This window comes from Panthera uncia (assembly GCF_023721935.1).
Source record: "Panthera uncia isolate 11264 chromosome B3 unlocalized genomic scaffold, Puncia_PCG_1.0 HiC_scaffold_1, whole genome shotgun sequence".
NCBI lineage: Eukaryota > Metazoa > Chordata > Mammalia > Carnivora > Felidae > Panthera > Panthera uncia.
In genome coordinates, this window is record NW_026057582.1 from 24,869,191 (window position 1) to 24,892,172 (window position 22,982).

At 53.8% G+C, this 22,982-nt stretch overlaps 1 protein-coding gene and 2 non-coding genes across 3 annotated transcripts in view; 1 reads left to right on the plus strand and 2 right to left on the minus strand.

Annotated features, from left to right (window-relative positions):
* Window positions 1-697: 697 nt before the first annotated feature.
* On the minus strand, window positions 698-771 carry TRNAE-CUC (transfer RNA glutamic acid (anticodon CUC)). Its single transcript has one exon. It is a non-coding gene; the product is annotated as a tRNA-Glu (tRNA).
* Window positions 772-19,044: 18,273 nt separating this feature from the next.
* LOC125910434 (U6 spliceosomal RNA) lies at window positions 19,045-19,151 on the plus strand. Its single transcript, XR_007453945.1, has one exon. It is a non-coding gene; the product is annotated as a U6 spliceosomal RNA (small nuclear RNA).
* Window positions 19,152-21,381: 2,230 nt separating this feature from the next.
* The window catches only part of LRRC74A (leucine rich repeat containing 74A), a 33,182-nt gene continuing 31,581 nt past the window's right edge, over window positions 21,382-22,982 (minus strand). The window contains exon 14 of the mRNA XM_049612448.1: window positions 21,382-21,848. Coding sequence (XP_049468405.1) covers window positions 21,722-21,848 — 127 coding nt within the window. The 3' untranslated portion in view covers window positions 21,382-21,721. The remainder of the gene's footprint in view (window positions 21,849-22,982) is intronic.

Genomic DNA, 22,982 nt, shown 5'->3' on the forward strand with positions numbered 1-22,982 from the left:
GAGTCTATCCATATATCTGTGCACCTGCCTCCTGCAGCGCCAGGTGCCCAGCAAGGCCAAGGGCTAAGGGTGGGAGGTAGGCTTGGCACCCCTGGAGCCCGGGAGCTGGGAGTGCAAGATTCCACACACAGGCAGCCATGCGTGGGCAACAGAGGCTGAAAAGTAGCCACAAGAGGCAACACATGGAGGCCAGCTGGAGGGGGCCCATGTTTCATTCCATAGCATAAAGCTTTGTACTCAAAAACTTTTTTTAATTAGCGAAATCGCCAAATGAGCGGTGGAGACAGCAAGTCCTGTGGGCTCCAGGGGAGGACAGAGGCTGTGAACGGACCCCAAGGAGCGCTTGGCCAGGGGGAAATTCTGAGCTGGGCAGATAAGGTGGGGAGGGGAGGTGACCGGGGTCAGGTATGTTGCTGGGTCCTGGGACTGGGACGTTTTGCCCCATTTGGGCACCCGCTCCCTAAGTGGCACATTTTAACGTACTGCGTTGACGTGAGGGTTTCTAAGACGAAGAAGGAAAAAACATCTGGAGCAGAGCTTCTCCAACTTTCTGTGGTCACGGGCCAATTGTTTTCCTAATGTGTAATCAATGACGAGCCGTTTCTTTTGTAAAACATAACACAAAAGAATTGCTGGAAGAAAATGAAATGAACAAGGGACATAAAATACAAGCCAATTTTTTTTGAAGTAGGCTCCATGCCCAACGTGGGGCTTGAACTCACAACCCTGAGAGTGAGAGTCACATGCTCTACCGACTGAGCCAGCAGGCGCCCTCCCCCTCCAATTTTTTTTATTAGATTCAACTGACATAAAACCGTTCTGTCGAATTGCTTTTCTAAAATATCTAAATGCTTGGGGACAGTTCTCGGACTTCTCTCATCCTGGATCTGAGCAAGCAGCGTGCACGCCGTGCCAGACCACTCTTCGAGCAGCCCTGCTCCAGAAAGAGAGAGCCTCAGCGAGCGAGGTGGCGAAAGCTTCAGAGAAGATGGCCAAAGAGTGGGGCTTTGAGAGCGCTCCTTCCCAACCGCCCCCACGGCCCCGCCCCTTCCGGTCTTCGCCCACATCCTGGTGTCTGATGCTCCTGCTGGGAGAAGCCCCTGGAGAATCAGGCAGGCCAAGCTGAGACGAGTGGTGTCCTGGCATGTTCATTCTTCAGGATGCCTACACATTGTGTTATTTAAGTACTTGTTCAACATTTGTTCGGAGGAGAGGCTGAGTCCTGCCTGGGGCGCAGGGGTAGGAGAAGGAGGCTGGCAGAGGCTTCAGTTTCTCCTGGACTCTCCTTGGCGCTTTGGTCCTGCCCCCAGGTTGTTGACCCCTCTTCCTCAGTGAATGCCCTGCCGGTGACCAGACTATCCTCTTTGGAAGGTGGCCCGGGATGGAGCATATTCCTTGGTGAAAGTCTCTCCCTGGCCCTAGGCAGCTTGTCCCCGTGGGTCCTGTGGTCTCCTGAGGTCTCTCCTTCCTGGAGAGGTACTGGAGAAGGCAGCCTGCTCAGTCTTGTTAGGACCCGTGATGTTTTAGCACCCAGAATGTGAGCCTCCTCCTGGTTTAGTATCTGGACAGCTGCCCAGCAGGCCTCCTTTAATGACTCTGTTAGGGGGTAGCTTATTAACCTGTTTTCCTGCCGTGATGGGGCAATGATAATAAGAATAAAAATAACTACCCTTGTCTGACTCTGAGCCAGGCACTGGGCTCAACACCTTACGTGCACTATCTTGTCTGTCTCACAACCCTGGGAGGGTGAGTGCTGCTTCCATTTTACAGACAAGCAAACTGTGGCTCAACTTTTAAGCAACCTGCCGAGGTCATACAGGTGGTGGCTGGGAGAGGCAGGTAAGGCCAAGTCTGTCTGACGCTGAGCCCCCATTCTGCACCAGGGTGTGCAGGCCTCCAATGAGTGGGGAGGAAGAAGAACCCAGAGTGGGATCTAGGTGTTGGTCTGAAAGGAGCTGGGCCAGCGCAGGCTACAGAAAGCTGAGCAGGGGCAGAGCTGAGAGTGACCGTCACCTTCTCCATCTCCTTGGGAGAGGAAGCGGGCAGCCCCCAGCTCCCCCGCCGCAGTGCACACTTTGACTCTGGGCTCAGGGGACACTGGCAGGTACCGACCTCTCCGCCTGGCTTCCACAGGAGGTTTTACACTCAGCCCTCTCGCGGGGCTATAAGGTGCCGGGCAAGCGCCAGCTTTAGGGTGATTTTACCCCAGGACGCTCCTCAGCCAGCCAGCTGCAAGATGATGAATAAACTTGGGGCTTTTGCATTTTGTAAAAGGTTAAAAATAAAATGATTGGGGGATGTGATCAGGCAAGACCCCTTCCTTTGCCCCTTTTCCCAGCAACCCCCCGCCCCAGAGAGAGAAGGTCTTCAGGTCAGAGGGAAAGAAAGCAGCTGCAGTGAGACAATGAACATCTGGGTTGGGTGTGGGCAGTAAGACAACGATACAACGAACATCTGGGCGCTATGCCTGGCCCTTCTCACCTCTTCCCGGCTGCACTGAACCCTCAGCAGGGCAGACGCTGGAGGCCCCACTTATGTTTGGATAAAGAGCAGGGGGACAACCCCCCTGGTGTCCCCATGTTGCTACGAAAGCAAAGGGACCTTCTTACAAGGTGAGAAGCTAAGATGTCTCCTGTGATTCTTTTCTGCAAGGTGCAGGGGATCCTTTCTGGTCACCGGGGAAGGAGAGAGTGACAAGTCCGTGGGGGAGCTGCAGTAATACATCCCTCAATAACACGCACCTCACGGGGCGCCTGGGTGTCTCAGTCGGTTAAGCGTCCGACTTTGGCTCAGGTCACGATCTCTCTGTTTGTGAGTTTGAGCCGCGCGTCGGGCTCTGTGCTGACGGCTCAGAGCCTGGAGCCTGCTTCGGATTCTGTGTCTCCCTCTCTCTCTGCCCCTCCCCTGCTCATGCTCTGTCTCTCTCTGTCTAAAAACTAAATAAAAACATTTAAAAAAAATTAAAAAAAAAAAAGAACCTTGTTAGACTCCATGTCAGCTCCATACGTACAAACGACGGATGTTGCGTAGAATATAAAAGTCATGAAGCACGATTGACAAATGCCATGTGTGAACCCACCATGTCACTTGAGGACTATGCACAGCGTTTTCTCCTCACCGTGACCTGTGAGGTCAGTATGATTGCTCCCATTACAGACAACTCAATGAGTCAAGTTCGCAGGAACCAGCGAGGGGCTGAGTCAGGATTTACGCGCTGTTGGTCTGATGCCAAAGCCTGTGCCCTTCCTCTTCCCTCAGCTCGCTCTCTAGGGGTGAGAGTTCTCTGTCCACTCCGTCTGTGCCCTCATTTTCTGTAGGACTGTAGACTCACCCCTCCCGAGGTGTCTGTACCCTGCTGAATCACAGAGTTTGAAGGGGCTCCCGACGCTGAGCTGGGTCACCCCAGGCTCTGGGTACCCTGCGGTGCCGAGGACGCAGAGGAGCCCTCAACGGTCTCGCTCCGTACCCCCTCAGCAGCCAAATGGCGATGTTGCGGCTGCCAAGAGCTGAAAACACCCACTTTATCAGCCGTTTCCAGGTTTAGCACACAAAGCTGCTGGCCACAGGGAAAAGAAAACTGGGGTTTGCATCGTCCATTGTTGGGTGACCTGGGCCAGGTGTCCAGAAGCTAAAGTTTGGTCCCCGTCATTTGATTTTCTCTCATTCCCTCCCCCACCCCATGCAAATGGGGTACCGATTGTTCCTGGCAAGCCAGGGGCTCAGTTCACTGAGGGAAGGAAGTCCCCTCCCAAGAGACCTGTTCTAAAGGGGGAGAGGGGTTCTCTTACCCTTGGCTCCCTGGCTGGCATTTAATGGGTACAGCATTGCTGAGACAGAAATACTTACATTCCAGTTGGTACATAGCTGCCCAAGCCTCCCCACCAAACCCCCCACCACTGTCCCAGTCATTCTCCCTGGGAACTCTGGGACATCTCCCAGATCCCACAACTACAGGGACATCTCTGGGGCCTCCAGGAGCCTGACCACTGCCAAGGACAGTGCCCATTCTGAGTGCTGAGGCTGTGCTGCTGGGGTCATTAAAATATTTGAATATCCCCCCTCGTGGGACCTATTGTCTCAGGGTTGAGGAAAGGCCATTTTGAGGGAAGTTAGGGGTTCTGGGTTCAAGCTCTGTCTCCAGTAAGCCGTGTGACCTTGGACACACAGTCTTTCTCCTCTCTGGGCCTCAATTTCTTTACCTGTAAAACGAAGGCACTGGACCAGATGAGTTCTAAAGGCTTTGATAGAACCCTGTGATTCTTCCCTCTCTCTCCCAAGCAAGTGTCTGGGGAGGGGGTGTAGAGGGGTAGGAGGGAGGGTGGCGGGGGGGGGGGCGAGGGAGAGTGGCAAATCCCCAGTTTCCTTGCCACCAAGCCTCATCTCCAAAAGTGACAGGACCTGCTGCCTTCCATGTCTTCAGGCTTTAAATCGAGGTGATCCCTGGTCTGGCGGTGTCTGAGCCCCTTTCTGTGACCCTTCCCCCTTCCACCCTGCGCAGTTCACAGCAGCATGGGCCTCAGATCCTCTGTCTGCCTGGCGGGCTTCCCCAGGCACAGCCAGGCAGGGCCGCTTCGCTCTGAGCAGCTCCCCTTCCTCATTGTCACCCCCCTGCTCCTCCAATCCCCGTCCTAGGCTCAGCCCTGCCGGTCCCAGCTCCAGAGGCCCCAGTGAGGACACAGACTGTGTGCTCCCAAAGCGCAGGCTGAGGTGAGGGTAAGACCAGAGGGGAAGGGCTGGTGTGTGGCAGCTGGAAGGGAAGGGGTTGGAGGGGAGGAGGCAGCCCCTCCCCCCACCCTGCTGAGCTGGCCATCCTGGGGCACTGGTGGCAATGTCACTCCTAGCGCCCCCAGTCCCCGAGAGCAGGGCCAGCCAGGTGGTCCTGCCCCCACTTTTTCATCAAAGCCCCAAGTTCCACGGGCCAGGAAGCAAGGGGCTTTCCCATGGGAAGGGGTGGCAAATCATGTGTGGGCCTTGTTGGGCTTGCTGATTTGCACCCGGAGGGAAAGAGAGCCATGACAGATGAATCCTTGTGGATGTGGGAGCTTTTCCGCCCTCTCCAAGGGAATACGGTTGGTCTGTGGATTAGCTGCACCACTTGGGTGCTGTAAAATGCAGACCTCCGGGCCCTCGGACCAAAGGGGAAGGGCTTATTCCTCCACTTTTCATAGGCTTCCTGCCCCTCTGATTCTGATGCACACTGAAGTTTGAGAACTTGGGAGAAAGCTAGTTGCACTCTAATAAGCTTTCCAAGCTTCTCCACTAGGACATCTAGATAGAGATTTTCTTTCTTTCTTTCTTTTTTTTTTTAAGAGGGGGCAGGGGCAGAGAGAGGGGGCGAGGAGGGAGAGAGAGAATCCCAAGCAGGGCTTCATGCTGTTAACACGGAGCCTGCCTCGGGGCTCTAACTCACGGACCGGACCGTGAGATCATGACCTGAGCCGAAATCAAGAGTCAGAAACTTAACTGACTGAGCCACCCAGGTGCCCCCAGAGATGTCTTTTTTTGCAGCTACAACCTGGAATTCTCTAGCCCTGCAGAGTCTTCTGGGCCTGTTATCTCCTGCTTTCCTCTCAGCTCAGGGTGGACCCCAAATGCTCAGCAGCACTGCATTCGAACTGTGGCCTCCCCGCCCCAGTGCTGAGTCTAGCTCGGCCAGCCCGTTCCGGCTCCTCCTAGTCCTGTCCATGGACAGTCGTGCCGTCCTCCACTACCACCCCACAGTGCTCTGCTTCTCACAGGGCTGGCCTCATGCCCACATTCCTTCGAAATTCCCATCTGGTGTTCTTCCATGGATGATTGTAAGCTGCCCGGAGGATGGGTTCCTAATCCTGTGGGCATGTACCCGTGGGAGGTCCAAGGATGGTCTACAGAGGGTCAGCAGAGCCCCCGAAATTGCAACGTTGAGGGAGGCTGCATTTTTCTGGGGCCACTTCGTAGTTTTCGTAAGAGTCTGTGTCCTAGAACATACTAAGAGACACTTTAAGGATGGGGACTTTTTTCTTTTAATGTTTATTTTTATTTATTTGTTTGTTTACTTATGTTATGAGAGAGAGAGCAAGCCAGGGAGGAACAGAGAGAGAGGGGGACAGAGGATCCAAAGAAGGCTCCTCGCTGTCAGTGTAGAGCCCGACGTGAGGCTTGAACTCATGAACCGTGAGATCGAGACCTGAGCCGAAGTCAGATGCTTAACGGGCTGAGCCACCCAGGCGCCCCCAACAGGGACTTTATCTTGGACATCTCTGTGTTTCTTGAGGTGCCACTCACCATGGAGTTTTGCACAGGACATGTGTAATCATGACATTCACTGGGTCGTTTCTGGTCAGGGGCGACAGGGAAATGCCATTACCATGGTTAAGAAGAGAGCAGTACTTTTCCTTTCCGAAATACCTTTACGTCCGTCATCTTGGGGAGTAAACATACCACGCGTGGGCTTGGCGGCAGCAGCATTTTCCCCCGAGACGGGAAGGTGTGGGGAATGGATGGACACGAAAGACGCCCCTCGGCAGGCCTCCCATTGAATTCGTGGAAAGAAAGAGAGGTCTGCCAGCCTTATATCCAGTGCTCTGCGCTCGCTTTTCACCCTGCGCCGGAAGGGATGCTATCCAGGAAACAAGACATGGGAGAGACAAAAACATGGCCAGAGGAGGGTAAAGTGGGATCTGTCAGGCGGGCTTCCGCACGGGTTGTGTTGAGACAGGGGACGATTATGAAATGTCTCAGATGCGGAAGGATCAAGGACAGGATCTCTTGTAGGGGGGGCACGGACGGAGAGGAGTGAGTCTCGGGCAGGTGGCGGAGTTTGGTGAGGAGAGGGCACAGCCTTGGAGCCAGGCTGAGCTGACGGGTATGTAGCAGGGTCCCAGCTTCCGCTGAAGACCTGTCTGTGCAGGAAGGCCTTCTAGAAATCTGTTTGCAGGGCAGCAGAGGGGTCTGTGAGTTATGATTCATCTCCAGGGAGAGGGTCATGTCCCAAGTGCTAGGACCTAGAGGCATCCGGGGGTAGGGGTAATACGAGGATTCCTGTCACACTTGAGCCATGTAGAAACTAGAGGCGGAAATGGAAGGGTATGTGGAAAATTACAGCGGGAAGAATTCTTATTAAAAATGGTTTGTGTCAGTGGGAGCGCAAGCAGCCCGGCTTTGGGGGCTTTTCCAGAGTGAGACACGGCAAGAACAGAGACATTCTCTCCCTGGAATTGGGTACATGGACAGGAGCATGATTGTAACTCCAGGTAGGGCAGTGTCCTTAAGAATAGGGATGGGGATGGGGCGCCTGGATGGCTCAGTCGGTTGGGTGGCCGACTTTGGCTCGGGTCACGATCTCGCGGTCCGTGAGTTCGAGCCCCGCGTCGGGCTCTGTGCTGACAGTTCGGAGCCTGGAGCCTGTTTCGGATTCTGTGTCTCCCTCTCTCTGACCCTCCCCTGTTCATGCTCTGTCTCTCTCTGTCTCAAAAATAAATAAACGTTAAAAAAAAAAAAAAGAAATAGGGATGGGGCAAGTGTCACCAGTGCTCACACAGTTAACCCCCAGGTGCCACCTGGTGATGAATTGGCCTGGTCTGTGAATGCACTCAAGATGCCCTGAATTTTCCAGAAGTTCCTGATAAGGATTAGGGGGCACTTTGCAGAGGCCTTGGGTCCTGGATTAGTGACTAGGGGTGAAGGTCAGGAAGATCTGGTGAGAGGTGGGAGTGGTCAGCATGTGTGTGTGTGTGTGTGTGTGTGTGTGTGCAGGGGAGGGGGGGCGTCTGATGTGCAGAGCTCATGGCTGGAGGTCTGGGACCAGGGATCAGGCCTCAGGCAGGAGCAGAGGCCAAATCAGGAGATGTGCACGTTTAGGGGGAAGATCAGCTTAGGGGAAACTGAGTCAGGGAGCTAGTTGAGGTTTCTAAGCAGGTGGGTGGAGGTGGTGGAGGTCAGAGGACCAGGCCGGGGCCGTAGAAGGCCAAGGATCTTCTGGTCAGGCAAGAACAGCTGGCAGAGTTGTCGTCTGGAGTGAGCAGAGGACTGTGCTTTGTTTTCAGACCCTCAAAAGCCCTGAGGATGTGGAGGCCTGTCCAGAGGCGCCCTCCTCTTATTAAAGGAGGTGAGGAGTGAAGATTTGTGTCCCGCAGCTCTTGCAGATTTGAGAGATCAGGACACGAATCAAGGTGCTTAGCATTCTTTCAACAATGGAAGGAGCTCGTACCGGGCCTCCAGAGACAGTTGACATTTGATCGGCATCCGTGGCAGCTGGCCTCACTACTGAGGCAAGGCAAGGGACGGAAACACAACTCACTGTGTTGGTGACCAGAGCTGCAGCCGGGCCTGGGAAGCTCTTGCAAGGACATGTCCAGATCCCCTTCTAGTTTGATAACACCCTGGGTCTGAAAACCAGGCCTGGAATTGACACTGGGCGATGTGGGGGACGACGCTTGGGTCGGGGGCAGAGTTACCACCATGGAAAGGGCTGGTATCAGTTGACCAAGGGCTTCCCTTGCAGCCAGGCCTGGCGCCAGGCCCCTCATGAGCCTTATTGAGGTTGTGTTCACAGTGACCCCAGGAAGGGGCCGTGCGCTCCCGCTTACAGGGAAGCCAGCTGCAGCTGGGGGTCAAGTGTTTGGCCCGAGCTCCCGAGGCCAGCGAGCGGCAAAGCTGAGATCTGAGTCCAGAGCTCCGCTCGGCTTTGGGCCATTGCTGAGCTGTCCAGGGAGGGCCTCCAGGAAGCTGGCAGCAGAGGCCTCGCTCTGTCCTACCACGAGCTGCTGATGTCACCCGGCATTTCAGTGCTTCTGCTTCCCTATCTGCGAAAATGGGAGGGAAGCAGCCCGGGAGCCACAGCGCCAGCCTGAGCTGGGAGAAGGAAGGGGGCAGGAGGTGGTTGTGAGCCTTGAGAACCGGGCCTGCCACTGGGAAGCCCGGCCGGGACCCAAGTTTGAACAGATTAAGTTCATCTACCCTTCTGCCTAGGTTCTTGCCCCCTGACAAAAGCAAATCTTCACCGCCGATTACACCGAATCCCTCCCTTGCCCTTTCCCTGGGGTTTTACTCCAGGTTGGCCAAGCCTGAACTTCCTACAAGTGTGAAGGACAAAAACCTGATGTGAGGCCCGCCCTCTCCAGGCCTCCTGGGACATCTTCGTGGGCGGGGATTAGCCGCCTGGGATCCCGGGAGATGCCAAGGAGGGAGTCTCGGTGGCCTCACGGACAGAAGGTGGGGATGTTGAGGCAGGCCCTGCCCAGGCTCCTGGCTCCCACCTAACTTGGCCAGTGCCTGCCGGGGAGGGCAGACGGCACTGGGCCCAGCTTCTGACAGCCAGGCCAGGCTCCAGGCTGGGCCCCTGGCAGATCCTGGAGGCTGAGCCTCCCTCTTTCCCCTGCACAACACACACAGGGTTGGGCCCCCTCTCCACCCTCTTCTGGGGAGCTTGGATTCTCCCCAGCCCTGGCCCAGGATGCAGGGCCACTCCCCTCCGGCCAGCTCTTTCCCGGCACCGTCTGACCCCAGACCAGCTGTGAGTGAGGCAGGGAGGCCGCAGGAGTCCCTGGCAGGCTTCTGGGGGATGGAAACTAGCAGTCTGCCTGGTCCAAGCAGGCAGGCTTGGGCGGGGGGTTGGGGGGGGGAGGGGGTGGCGGGGGCAAGGCGAGCAGGCCCTGGCAGCACTCTGGAGGAATTTCTGAATTACTTCCTGGCTGGAGACCAGAGGCCAGAGCAGGCCTGGGCTGGTCCTGCTGGCTAAGGACCTAGAGGAGACTTTCTCCTGGTTCTGAGGCCTCACCACCTCCCGCCTCTTTGCCCCACTTCCCTCCGCCTGCCCGCCTCAGAACTGAAGCCTCCTGCAATGGCGAGCTCCAGCTGAGGGGGGTCACCAGTGCTCCCCACTACCTCATTTGTGCAAGAGGCAACCAGGGCCTAAGGAGGAGGGGCTTGTCCTCTCCTGGCCCCTGCCCTTCTTTCTTCTCGGACTTATGGGCAACCTGTTGAAGTCAGAGCTGTTCTCGATCTCTCCACTCTTCTGAAAACACATACTCCATCTGGCCAAGAGAGGAGGCCCTCTCTAGTTTCTGGATCTTTACTGTGTTGTTTCAGAGAGGATGGTGGGTTGGCTGTTCCCACACTGACCTTCCTCCTGGGAAAACTGAGGCAGCAAGGAGACTGGAGCCTCAGGATCCCACGCAGTCCCACCCACCTGAGACGACGAGGGAGGGCCGGCAGTGATAGCGGGGCTCAGGGGCTCCCCTTAGCTGCCCATGTGCGCCAGCCCCAGAGCTCTGGGTGGGAGGTCAGGTCCCCGTCAGTCAGCCGTCCTTCCCGAGGGGAGGGAGCAGAGGCCTGCAGGGCTGCTTGCCAGCTCCAAACCAGGCCTCCACGTGGCCAAGTTGCTTCACTCTTTGTCACCTCTGCACAGTAGCCGGCTCAGCTACCAGCTGGCAGGGTGACTGCCCTTGGGGCCGTGGCGTCCCGAGCCAGGGGAGCGGTGGGACCTGGGTCCAGGAGTGTACTGACTCAGGAATACTGTTTTGACTCCAGGAGCTGAAGCTTGGCCAAGGTCAGGGAAAGCAGGCAGGCCCTGCCCGGGGACTGGAACCCACCCATTGGCTGCGTGACAATGCCTGGCCAGAGGGAAGGTGGGCCTGAAGGGAACAGAAACGAGCACTGCTCCGCCCTGGCAGGCCCCGTGGGCACAAGCCTCTGCAAGACCCTCCTTTCTGCAGCCTCATCCCCAGGTTTCCAGGCCTGCAATCAGCCTCCTGAAGTGGAGGCTGATTGTGGCCACCATTCCTCCCATCAGGAGGCACTTAGGGCCTGGTGACGGGCTTAGTGGCCCGTGGGTGGTGTCTCATTTATTCTCAGAGAAGCCACGGGAGGTGGGTCCTATTGTCCCAGTAACGAGAGTCTGATTAACTGAATGACTGGTGCCAGTCCCCACGGCTGCCATGCTGTCCCGGAGCACTCCTACCATGGCGACGTTCGGGTGGCTGTTTGTTTCTGTGCGCCTCCCTGATTGTGGTTTCAGCTCCGTGTCACCCAGTGGAGCTGCTGTGTGAATTCACATCTGGCCGACTGTGATGCTTAAGGCTGTCACCCTCCTGCCACACGCAGCACCCAGCACGTAGCAGGACCTCATAGATGGTAAGGGGAGGAAGGAAGAGAGGATGGGAAGGAGGGAGGAAGGGGGCGGCTGAGTGAGGACTGCGGCATAGGCCAGCTTGACACAAAGCGTGTGCCCCTAACCATTGGACGACACTACCTCACTCTCACTGAGGGCTCCCTGCCAAGCTGACGTGGGTCCTTGTAGCAAACCCAAACGGGGCTCTGCACCCAGTCGAGGCTGGAAAGGGGGCAGGACTGACCTTGGCATCATGGAAGGAGCTTGGGGTGAGGAGGAATGAGGCTTTGTCACCCTCGCCACCCCCGGTCAGGGTCCCTACCACTGAGCTCTTGGGAAGACCCCTTCTTCGTGGGAGACCCCACTGGGCCAGCTGGTTCCTGGCTGACTTCTTGCTTCCCTAGCCCTGGGAGGCTGGGGTCTTGGCAGGTGGAAGAGTCTATTTCTGTGGGAGTTGGGTAGCAGGGTGGGTGTCCGCAAGGAGGCCTGTTCTAGAAGAAACATCTGCGTTTACAGCATGTTTCCAATCTGGCCCCATGGAACGATTCAGTCCTCGGCTTTCCCCATGCACTTGGAATTTCTGCTTTCGGAGTTGTGCTGGAGCCACAACCTCTGGGCCAATACTTCTGTCATCTCAGGCATCTGTGGGCATTCACCCCAGACGTGTTTACACACGGGCACTGCCAGGCGGCTGGGATGGTGTGTCCCCCAGAGCGGCTCACAGGAAACCCAACAGCTGGGCTGAGAGCAGGGATCCCTTCACTCCGTCTTCCATTCTTTCAATGTATTCACCAGATATCGCTGAGCCCCTACTCTGTGCCAGGCATGTTGCTAACTACGCGTGGAGATCGCAGATGGGAACACAGCCCCGGCTTCCAGGGGCTCGCAGTCCAGCAGGAGAGGGCCGTGTGTCACCAGACAGTGGTCGCACAGTGACGCTGTGCACAGGAAGCACGGGGAGGGTGATCTGTGTCTCCTAGGATGCTTTCGTACAAGTAACAGGACTCAACTCAAGCCTAAGATAGAAAGACACTTATTGGTTCGTTTCACAGGCGAGTGTGAGGCAGGGTTGCCTAGCAACTTAGTGATGTCATTGAAGTCGGGCGAGTCCCATCTTTCTGCCCTGCTGCCCTCAGCCTTTTTGGTGATGCCCCCTCCAGTTCACACGACGGATGCCACAACGTGAAGCATCACGTCCTCACACAGCCATGCCCAGGAGCAGAGTGGAAGGCAGGCTCTCTTGGTGCCTGTTCGTCTTATCAAAGAGGAAAGATTTTCCCAGAAGCCCCTAGTGGCCTGCCTTTTGCATCTCAGAACCCCATTGGGTCACATGGGCACAGCTCGTTGCAAGGGAGGCTGGGAAAGCGAGGGCCAGGCATTGTCAGTTCTCACTAGAAGACAGGGAGGGGCACCTGCCCCCTGCTCCATTTAGTGTCAGTTTGTTGAGACTGCTACAAAGGAACAGTGTGGACTGGGTGGCGTATAAGCAACAGAAGTTTCTCTCTCCACAGTTCTGCAGGCTGGAATAATGAGGTGCCACCACGTTTGCGGTCTGAGGAGCTGGTCCCTGGTTTACAGATGGCCATCTCTGTGTCTTCACATGGTGGAGGGGCAAGGGAACGCTCTGGGAGTTTCTCTTATAAAGGCATTATTCCCATTCATGAGGGCTCTAATCACACCCCAGAGGCTCATCTCCTAATGCTGCCACCTTGGGGTTTAGGATTTAAACGCACGGATTTGGGGGAGCACAAACACTCCGTCTACAGCAGGGTTCCTGTGTGCATCACAGATTCGGCAGCACCCTTGGCCTCTACCTCCTCGATGCACCCTTCCCCAAGCTATGACAGCCAAAAAACGTCTCCAGACGTTGCCAAATGTTCTTTCGGGGGAGGGGGCGGGATCACCCCCGGTCGAGAGCCATGGATCTAGTCTTTCTTAAGCCATGTTGACAAGCTAGGGAAGGTTGGCCCTGACTGAACTGAGCTCTGAAGAGGAGGGCTTCTGTAGCTGAATGAAGGGTCCCCTCCTCCCCCCTCCCTCCTCCTCTCCCCGCCTCTCCTCCTCCTCACATTCCGGCAAATGCATATTGATAAACCCTCACATTTGTATACAGCTCTGCAGTTCATAATGTGCTCTCGTTTATTTCCTCTTACTTGTTCCTCGGGAGGCGGGTGGGGGAGGGGTAGCGGGCAGCAACCCCAGCCGTGGAGACCGTGAGGTTTACCGCCTCTGATCCCCTCCCAGCCCAAGAGTCTTTGGCCGCTGGTGTGACGGCACCGAGCTAAGGACTCCTGCGGGGCCCCGATGGGAGATTTGATATTTAGGGGCCCCTCCTGTCCCTTTCTTCTCCTGTCGCTTTTGCCCTCAGCCTGTCCGAGCTCTCCCTGTCCTGCCCACCCACCGACACTGTTCCTAGGAGAGGTTTTGGAGTGAGTCTTTGTGGCTTGGCCGCTTTCCCTGCACCCTGGGGTTCCCCCCCCCACCCCCGCTCAGCCCCTCAGGGGCCTCCGCTGGTCTCCTGGCACTAAATGTCATCTCTACCACACCCAGTTCCCCCAAGCATACACCCCAGTCCCGATGCTTCCCCCAGAGCCCATTCTTGGACCTGTGTGACTCCTCCCTGCACCATCTAATAACCCCCTGAATTAATTGATTTTCCTTCTCCCCACCTCCAACACCCGAATCTGCTCCTTCAGAGACTTTTCTGTTTCAGCGATGAAGACTTCATTCTTCCAGGTGCTCGGGGCCCCAAACCTTGGGTCACCTTTGGCTGCTCTCTTTCTGCACAGTCCACATCTTATCTGCTGGGGGAATCTTGTTGGCACCACCTTTAAATATACCCAAGGTTCTGCCACCCCCATCGCCTCCACAGGTCCCCCTTCACCTCTGGGTTATTGTAATAGCCTCGCAAGTGACTCTCCTGATTCTGCCCTTGAGTCTCTAAAGTCAGTCTTTTTTTTTTGATGTTTATTTATTTTTTTAATTTTTTTTTCAACGTTTTTTATTTATTTTTGGGACAGAGAGAGACAGAGCATGAACGGGGGAGGGGCAGAGAGAGAGGGAGACACAGAATCGGAAACAGGCTCCAGGCTCCGAGCCATCAGCCCAGAGCCCGACGCGGGGCTCGAACTCACGGACCGCGAGATCGTGACCTGAGCTGAAGTCGGACGCTTAACCGACTGCGCCACCCAGGCGCCCCGATGTTTATTTATTTTTGAGAGAGAGAGAGAGAGAGACTGAGCACAAGCCGGGGAGGGACAGAGACAGAGGGAGACAGAATCTGAAGCAGGCTCCCTGCTGTGCTGACAGCTCAGAGCCAGACGCAGGGCTAGAACCCACAAAATGCAAGATCATGACCTGAGCTGAAGTTGGACACTCTCCAGGCGCCTCCCTAAAGTCGGTCTTCACGCAGCAGCGGCCCAAACACCTTTCCAAAGGATGTCTGAGTATGCCCTCTGCTGCCCGAACCCTGTAAGGGCGCCCTTCACCCAGACCCCGTGTTCTATCCTGGCCTTCAGGGCCCCACCTGGGCTGGCCCTCCCCTCTCACCTCACCCCCCACACGGAGCAGTCTCCTCCCCTCACTCAGCTCCAGCTGCACAGGCTCGCTCACTGGTCCTGCACGGCTGCTCCTGTCTTGGCGCCTTTGCTCTCCCCGGAAAGCTCTTCCTCCAGACGTCCTTCAAGTCGCTGTTCAAATACCTCTTTTTACACCCCCAACAATGCACCTCCTGAACCTCCTTCCCTGGCTCATCCCCCACCCTCATAGCTCTTATTATCTTCTAACTTACTGTATGACTCACTTATTGATTGTATTTATTGTTTGTGGTCAGTCTGTTCTTGCTGGAATGTCGTCAACTCCATGTAAGGGATGGCTTTTGTTTTTACTAACTGATGTATCCCAACATACCCACAGCAGCCGTGGACACCAGTTAAGCCCCTAATAAATGTTTGTTGAATTTACTTGAAGTCGTTTACACTTTAGTATAAATAAATGTACATAATTTCCCCCACCCCATCCCCCAGACTTGCATTCCCCACTATTTTTTAAGAAAAGGTTATTTCCTGCCTCACAGGGCCCTTAGGAAAGGCATTTTAGGGGCTGTGAGTTTTACAGTCTTGAAATAATGGCAAGTGGATTGAGAAACCACTGTGAAGCCAGGACTCAAGGAAGAAGAGAGATCTCCCTGGTTCCTCAAAAGGCAGAGGGGACAGGCTCCAGGGTGTGGCAGAGAGGAAGGGACAGCGTCCTGCACACGTACCTGGTCATGGTGCGGCTTCAACTGGCTGCTCCAAGGACTGTGGTGGGGAGAGAGGGGTTGGTGCTGAGTCTTTCTAGCCTGTTTTCATGGCAGGATGGGCTCAGGAGGCAAGCTGGACTCCCCATTCCCAAGCGTCTGGCCGCTGTTGGCGGTGATGCAGGCAGAGGCGGAATCACCTCCACCCCTAAAGAAGCTGAAAAGTCTGGAGCTGAGGAGACCCTCACTCAGTGAGACCCTCTACCAAGGCCTGGGCTGATGTTCAGGCCACTGTCAGCTTTTAAAAAATGTGTGGAGTTCTCCCCCATTCTAAATAAACATCCACTTACTATACCTCATATTGTATTTGTAATTTTTTATTTCTTAAAGAGGTCCCCCAGATTGCAGAGCTCAGCCCCCACAGAACCTGGACTACCCCTGGGTGGAGAAACTTGATCTCCAGGCAGGTGGAGAGTTCCGGCCCACGCTCCTCCGGTATGACCAGTATCGCCGAAGCCGGTTGCACCGCTGCCCTTTTCGTCTGAATTTGATTTCCTGGAGCCAGTTTGGGGTCCTGCTTTCTTTTTCTCTACTCTCCCCAGACCCCCCACCCGACCCCACCTTAGAGAGCGGAAGCCTTCGGAGGTGGAGGATTTGTGAGGTTGGAGCGCCCTCTGCTGGGAAATCGGAGGTTCAGCCAGGAGAGGTACAAGCCGAGAGTGACCCGGTTTGGCCTTTAGGATGCCTGAGAGAAAGGATCCTTTCTTGCTTTCATCCTTTCTGGGGATTAGTACACAGGTAAGCTCCTCTTGTTGGGCACCGACCCCCTCTTGTTGGTCATGGACATATTTAAAACATTTTTTAAATGGTTTTTTTGAGAGAGAGAGAGAGAGAGCGAGCATGAGCAGGGGAAGGGCAGAGAGCGTGAGAGACACAGAATCCAAAGCAGGCTCCAAGCTCTGAGCTGTCAGCACAGAGCCGGACAAGGGGCTCGAACTCACAAACCGCAAGATCATGACCTGTGAAATCATGACCTGAGCTGAAGTCAGATGTTTAACCGACTGAGCCACCCGACGCCCCCCGTTCCTGGACGTATTTGGGTACACACACCATGTCTCCATAATTCAAATGTGAGCATACATTTGTATACACGTGCTCCTTTTCCATCATACCTTGGGCAGCATCTCTAGAGTGAGCTTTGGAGTCCACAGGTGAAAGGCTCAGTCCCCTAAAGACTACATCAGATGCCAGCTGCAACGGGGTCCCCTGGGATAGCTGCACTTCTGATCTGCCAGCTACAACGGGCGAGGGGGGTTCCCAGGACTCCCTCGGGTTTGATAATTCACTGGAACAATCCACAGAACTCGCGGAAAGTGCTATACTCATGATTACAGTTTTATTAGAAAGGATCTGGCTCAGGGTCAGGCAAATGGAGGTGTGTGCAGGGCAAGCCCTGAAAGGGGGTGCAGAGAGCTTCCATGCCCTCCCACCCCAGGACATCCAGGTGTTCACCTCCCGGGAAGCTCCCCTGAGCGGCGCTGTCCAGACTTTCCACTGGAGTTAACTCTAGGGAGGCAGGATTGCACACTGGCTGCGAGCTTGAACTCAATCTCTAACCACCTCTACTCCCAGGTTGGTCTTTCCCAGCTACCAGCATCCCTAAGGGATCTAAGGGCCCACTCAGCCCTCATTAGCATAACAAAGACAGTCTGGCCACTCAGGAAGTTCCAAGGGTTTTTATTATTTTTTTAGTTACTTTTTAAAATGAGACTCTTTTCTTTTTGATAAATGTTTATTTATTTTGAGAGAGAGAGAGAGAGAGAGAGAGATCATCCCAAGCAGACTCCACGCTATCAGCACTCAGCCCCATGAGGGCTCTATCCACAATCCTGAGATCATGACCTGAGCTGAAATCAAGAGCCTGATGCTTGGCACCTGGTTGGCTCAGTCAGTTAAGTGTCCAACTTCGACCCAGGTCATGATTTTGCAATTTGTGAGTTCGAGCCCCGTGTCAAGCTCTGTGCTGACAGCTCAGAGCCTGGAGCCTGCTTCGGATTCTGTGTCTCCCTCTCTTTCTGCCCCTCCTCTGCTCGCGTTCTGTCTCTCTCTCTCTCTCAAAAATAAATAAACATTACAAAAAAAAAAAAAAAAGAGCCAGACGCTTAACGGACTGAGCCATGCAGGTGGCCCCCAAGGGTTTTTAAGGCTTGGTAGCAGTCTGGGAGAAAAACCCAGTATGTTGATTTATACTACAACGCGTGTACACACACACACACACACAGGAGTTTTGTCTTACTCATCCTGGCCACCATGGCAGCCAGCTGGTCAGCCCTCCTCCAGCTGATCCACAGACTCCCTAAGGTGGTGGCCAGACAGCAAAAGCAGTCTTCCCAGGGTCACACCATGGACCCTCCTTAAAGGCACCACTGGGCCTCAAGGTGGGCCTCCCAGCCTCCTGGTCCCCCTCCCCCTCCAGGATGTCTGCTTCCTGAAGGAGAACTTTTCCCTTCCTGTAGTTCAAGGCCACTGGTCTGCAGCCAGGATTTAGGTCGCAGGCTTGCCTTGCCAATCATTGTTTTCTTTTGCTTAAAACAAAACAAATCAAAACAAAAGCAATCCAGAGCCCCCGCTTGGCAAAGCAGCCTGGTCCCTCGAGGACGCTGCAGCTGCCACTGTGGCCACACAGCAACCCTGCAGCTCACCCCGCCGAGCCGCGGGTTCTGTATCCTGGCCCATCCCACCAGTACTGATGTGGAAATGTCGGGGTTTGGAGCTGACGGCCAGGAAATAATTCTTGAGACGTCTTTGGTGCGAAAAGGTGGTTTTATTAAAGCACGGGGACAGGACCCGTGGGCAGAAACAACTGTGCTGGGGTTGTGACGGGTGACTGAATATATTCCTTCAGGTTGGGAGGGGGTTAGGGATAGAGTAATTCTCCAAGGTATTTGGGAAGCAAGGTTTCCAGGACTTTGAGGGGGGCTAGCTGCTGTTAGGAAAAGGTCAGTTATTACTGTTTAGTAAACAGTCATGAGGCCCTTCAGATGTCTGTCAGTGGGCCATATGCTTGGAGGATGATGGTTAACATATATTTGGGGGGCGGGTAGAGATAAAGGAAGTTTCTAAAGGAATTTTTATATGTTAAAGCAGACTTAGAGGATTCTGGGCGGTAGGCTAAGATTGCCTTTTGCCTTTAGCAAAGTATCGCATTGAGGCAGCAGAGTTCCTGGCAAATGTCACTCTGCCTGTGTCAAGGACTTGTTGATGGGCTGTAGGCCATAAGGGAATTTAAGTTTTCATTTGCCTGTGTTTCCCGCATCAGTCTCGCCACCGCTCTGAGGCCACGCATCCAGCTGCTGTGTTGCAGCTGTTAGAGAGAATTCACTGTGGCCTTTGGTTTTTGGGGATGCTAGCTCTGGATTCTCGTTCTGAGCCTCTGGTGGAGGTGTGATCCTAGGTCCCGGCTGCAAGTCACAGCCACCCCTCCCCCGAGGTGAGGCATTCCCAGCCCAGGGAGAGGGGTTTGGACCTCAGCAGCCAAGAAAAATGCCAGCTCTTTACCGTGTCCCCTGCGTTGTCCACATGGCGCTGCTAGTCCCTGGTCCGCCCTCCTCCCTCTAATTCCTAAGATTCTGGACGAATTCTTTTGATCTGATGCAAGCCTTAAACCAAACCCTGAGATGAGAATGCTTCCCATGACGTTTCAAAGGCCCAGTACTTAGTGCTCGCTTCGGCAGCACATATACTAAAATTGGAACGATACAGAGAAGATTAGCATGGCCCCTGCGCAAGGATGACACGCAAATTCGTGAAACGTTCCATATTTTTTTCAAATTTGTAGATGGTTCAGTGTGTGTGGGGACATGTGCATATGTGTATATGTGTGCACGTGCATGCATGCATCTTAAATTTAGAGATGGGTTACATTATCAGTGAGCCAAACTGTGTCTGTAAGCCAATCTGTCTTTGGTTTCTTTAATTATCTGGGGGACCCAGAGAGGCCACAGCTAAGAAGGGGAAAGGAAATCCCAGGAGTGGTAACATTGATTTTGGTGTAGAATTATCTTGTGTAGGGGTGCCTGGGTGTCTCAGTTGGTTGAGTATCTGACTTTTGATTTTGGCTCAGGTCATGATCTCAGGTTTGTCGGATTGAGACCTGCATTGTACTTCATGCTTCAGTGTGGAGCCTGCTTGGGATTCTCTCTCCTTCTCTCTCTGCTTTCCCCTGCTCAAGCCCTCTCTCTCTCTCTCTCACACACACACACACACACACACACAAACTTAAAAAAAAAGAATTATCTTGTGCAGAAATCTGGCAAGAATAATATAATTGTAGCTTTTATTGACCTTCCATTGGTCTTCCATATCATAAGCTCAATATAGACACAGCGTTATTGATAATTCTACAAGATCTGCATTTTAATAGCCCTCAAGAATACAGGATTGTTAGAAATTGTCCTATATCCTAATGATCTGAAACTGAAGACAAAAATGGATGCCTAGCCTTCCAGAACAGGGGGTTAGTGTGCTGGGTGCTGATGATACGGTTTTAATGTCCTGGTCTTAGAGTGGCCTCAGTAATTGGTTCTGAGTAATTAACCATTGTCAGTGCTGTTGATGCAAAGGATTGTAAAGCTAATGTCATTATCATTAGCAGATATTTCCCAAAATTCAATTGATTTAAATAAATAACAAAACCAAACAAAAACAAAAATCAAAATAAAACAGAACCCAAATCCAAAAAAAAAAAAAAAAAAAGGAAAATGGCCCAGTACTTAGATATTTCAAAGATGGCTGCTTGGTGTGGCCCCTCTTGTGCCCTGCAGGACCTAGGCCTCCCCTCCCCCCACCTCTCGGAAAGGAAAGCCACTGTGATGAGGTCATCCTTATAGGAAGCACTTATTGTATGCTAGGCCTTGGGTTTCACTGGCACAATCTCATTAAATTGTGGGGGAGGGGAGACCATTATAATTTCTACTGACGGGTGAGGAAACTGAGATTCAGAAAGGTTGAGTGACTGGCTCAAAGTCACAGAGCTAAGTGGGAAAGCCAGGCGCAATTCAAACCTCAAAATGTCCGGTGCCAGAACCCCGTATGCTTAACTGCTTTAAGACGCGGGTGCACAGTGCTTTCCATGTGCTTCCTTCTGTCCTCCCGTCCTACCTCCCCTGGCACAATTTCTGATCAATACTGGGAGCCGGGTCGGCCTGTCAACCTGACCTTCAGCAATCAGCCACACTAGAACAGTATCTTCCGCCTTTGCCTCCCTCCTGGCCTGCAGCTCGTGCTTGCTTATCAATCTAGTTGTTCCTCACTCTGTTGTAGACACAGTGTAGACAGAGTAAGTGCATTTAAACTCCGAGGTCTGGATGTGGAGCTGCAGCACAGAAGCCGCAGGGGGCAGGGAAGCACAGTGGTTAAGACCCCAGGGAGCCAGAGCTATATTGTTAGGGCCTGCGTCTCCGCCTCCCCACTTACTAGCAAGAAAGCTTGAGTGAGATGCTTAACTTCTCCATGCATCCGTTTCCCCAACTGTAAAATAGGATAATAAACTCTTCCTGCACCGGGTTTCTATGAGGAACAAAAAGCTACCACCGAGTTAGGGCAGGTTAGGAGGGGCACAGCCAGGTGCTGATTCCCAGCTTGCAGCTGGACCTCCTTCAGTGCTGGGCGTGTAGTCCAATGCCTCTGGGTCATTTTGACCTGCTGGCCTCTCCTACTTTGCAAGTACCTCCACCTTGGGTTTGCAGCTCCCGCCCACCAGCCTCCAGACTGGGCAAGCTGATGGTCAGAGGATGAGTTTCTCGTGCACTCCTACCCAAATGAAACACTGTCTCCTCTTGTCTTGCCCGGCTCCAGGGTGGGCTGACTGGGGGAGGGGACTGAATATTTACGGAGTTTTTACCCGCCCACCCCTGATTTTCTGCCTCACAGCACCGGTGCGAAGTTCGCTGTTAGAAACCGCAATTCACAACGAGGACATTGAGCGTTGGAGAGGTTTGCCCAAGTGTCAGGCTGCTGGACACTCCAGGGCTCAGATTTCATGTGTCGGGCTTTTGGGGGATGGTGGGCAGAAGTTTGGGAGATCACAGAAAGTACAAAGGCTGCAAAGCGTTCTGTAAGGATCTGGAAGCAGTGTGTTCACCAGGAATTTGAAGCTGACCTGACACCTAGTGGCCACTAGTCGGAATTACTCCAACTTTGGGAAGGTTCCCAGACTGTTGCAGGCAGGTTTTGACTCTGTCGTCCTTCACTTTCTTGGGATTGGTAATGTTGAGGGTTGGCCTGGAGGATTGGGGGCGAGGGGGTGGATTTTAGCTTCCCTATATCTCCATAATTTCCCCAAAGCTACCCAAGCAAAACATAACATTTGATCAGAAAATTGCTGCCTTTCATTTTTATGCAAGAGATACATTAAAAGCATCTGGAGAAAACTTTGCTGTTTTTATTGATCCATAACATAGTCCACAATTTTTGATACCCCCTGGCTTCATAATCCTCAGGGCTCCACCCAGACACCAGCAGCTGCTGGACAAGAGACTTGGTGGGGGAAATTTATAGATTATAATAAACCTAAATGACACGGCTCCTGATTTTAAGGGGATTCGATTTATTTGTGGAGTCAAAGACATCTACATACCCTGACAAGTATGAGAGATGTGAGTTTCAGCCCACGAACCCCTTAGTGCATTTCTTTATTTTCTTTTATTATCCTAATTTTGACTCTGAGCCCCTCTGTCACCCAATTAATGGAAATTCAATTTCAGGCTAAGACCTTGAATAAGGAAGGGAAAGGGGAAAATGCACTGTGGGGAGGGGGTATAAATTATTTCAAATAATGATTCTGCCACATGGGCAGAGAGGCCTCAGCCTCCACTCCAGTCCTGGTGAAGCAAAGGGAAAGCCAAAGGCAGTGACTGGATTCCGAGATGCCGTTTCAGCATGCATCACACATCAGGGCTCTAAAGGGTCGGTTCCTGGTCACCCCCAAACTTTCCCACTTTTCCACCACTTGCCCCCCAAAATTGCCAGGTGAATGTGTTTGTTCACCCCATAGGTCTTTATTGAGCATCTCCTATGTGTCAGGCACTGTGCGGTGGTACAGAGATGTGTGATTCAGTCCCTGCCCTTGTGCATCCACAGAGACGACTGGCGGGGCTAATCAGAACCGGCCAGTTACCCATCCCCGCACCTGCTCAGCGCATGCTGTTCTTGACTATCCCTGCTCTCATGCTCAGCAATTCGTGTCTCCTTAGCTTCCAAGGAATTTTAAAAAGAAATGTAGAACAGTAGATTCCCAGAACAGATTGGGAAGCCTTAATTTCGGCTGTCCTACTTTTTTCCGATGGAAGCGTAAGGCTCCACGCTCAGGTGGCGAGGTGGCGCTGGGCTATGACTACATGCCAGGTCTCTCTGTCTCCCATCCTGGGCTCTCTCCACATGACCCCTCAGCATTTGCTTCTAAAGCAGCCCCCCCCCCCCCCCCCCCCCCCCTTCCTCCCGCGCCCCCCCCCCCCCCCCCCCCCCCCCCCGCTCTTTTCCTGCTGCCTAGCAACACCATTGCATTCCCAATTTGTTTTCCGGCTCCTACTAAGGCCACCAAGGATGCGCCCCCTGCTGGTCGCCAAAACCAAAGGGCGCTGCTCCAGTTGGGGGGGG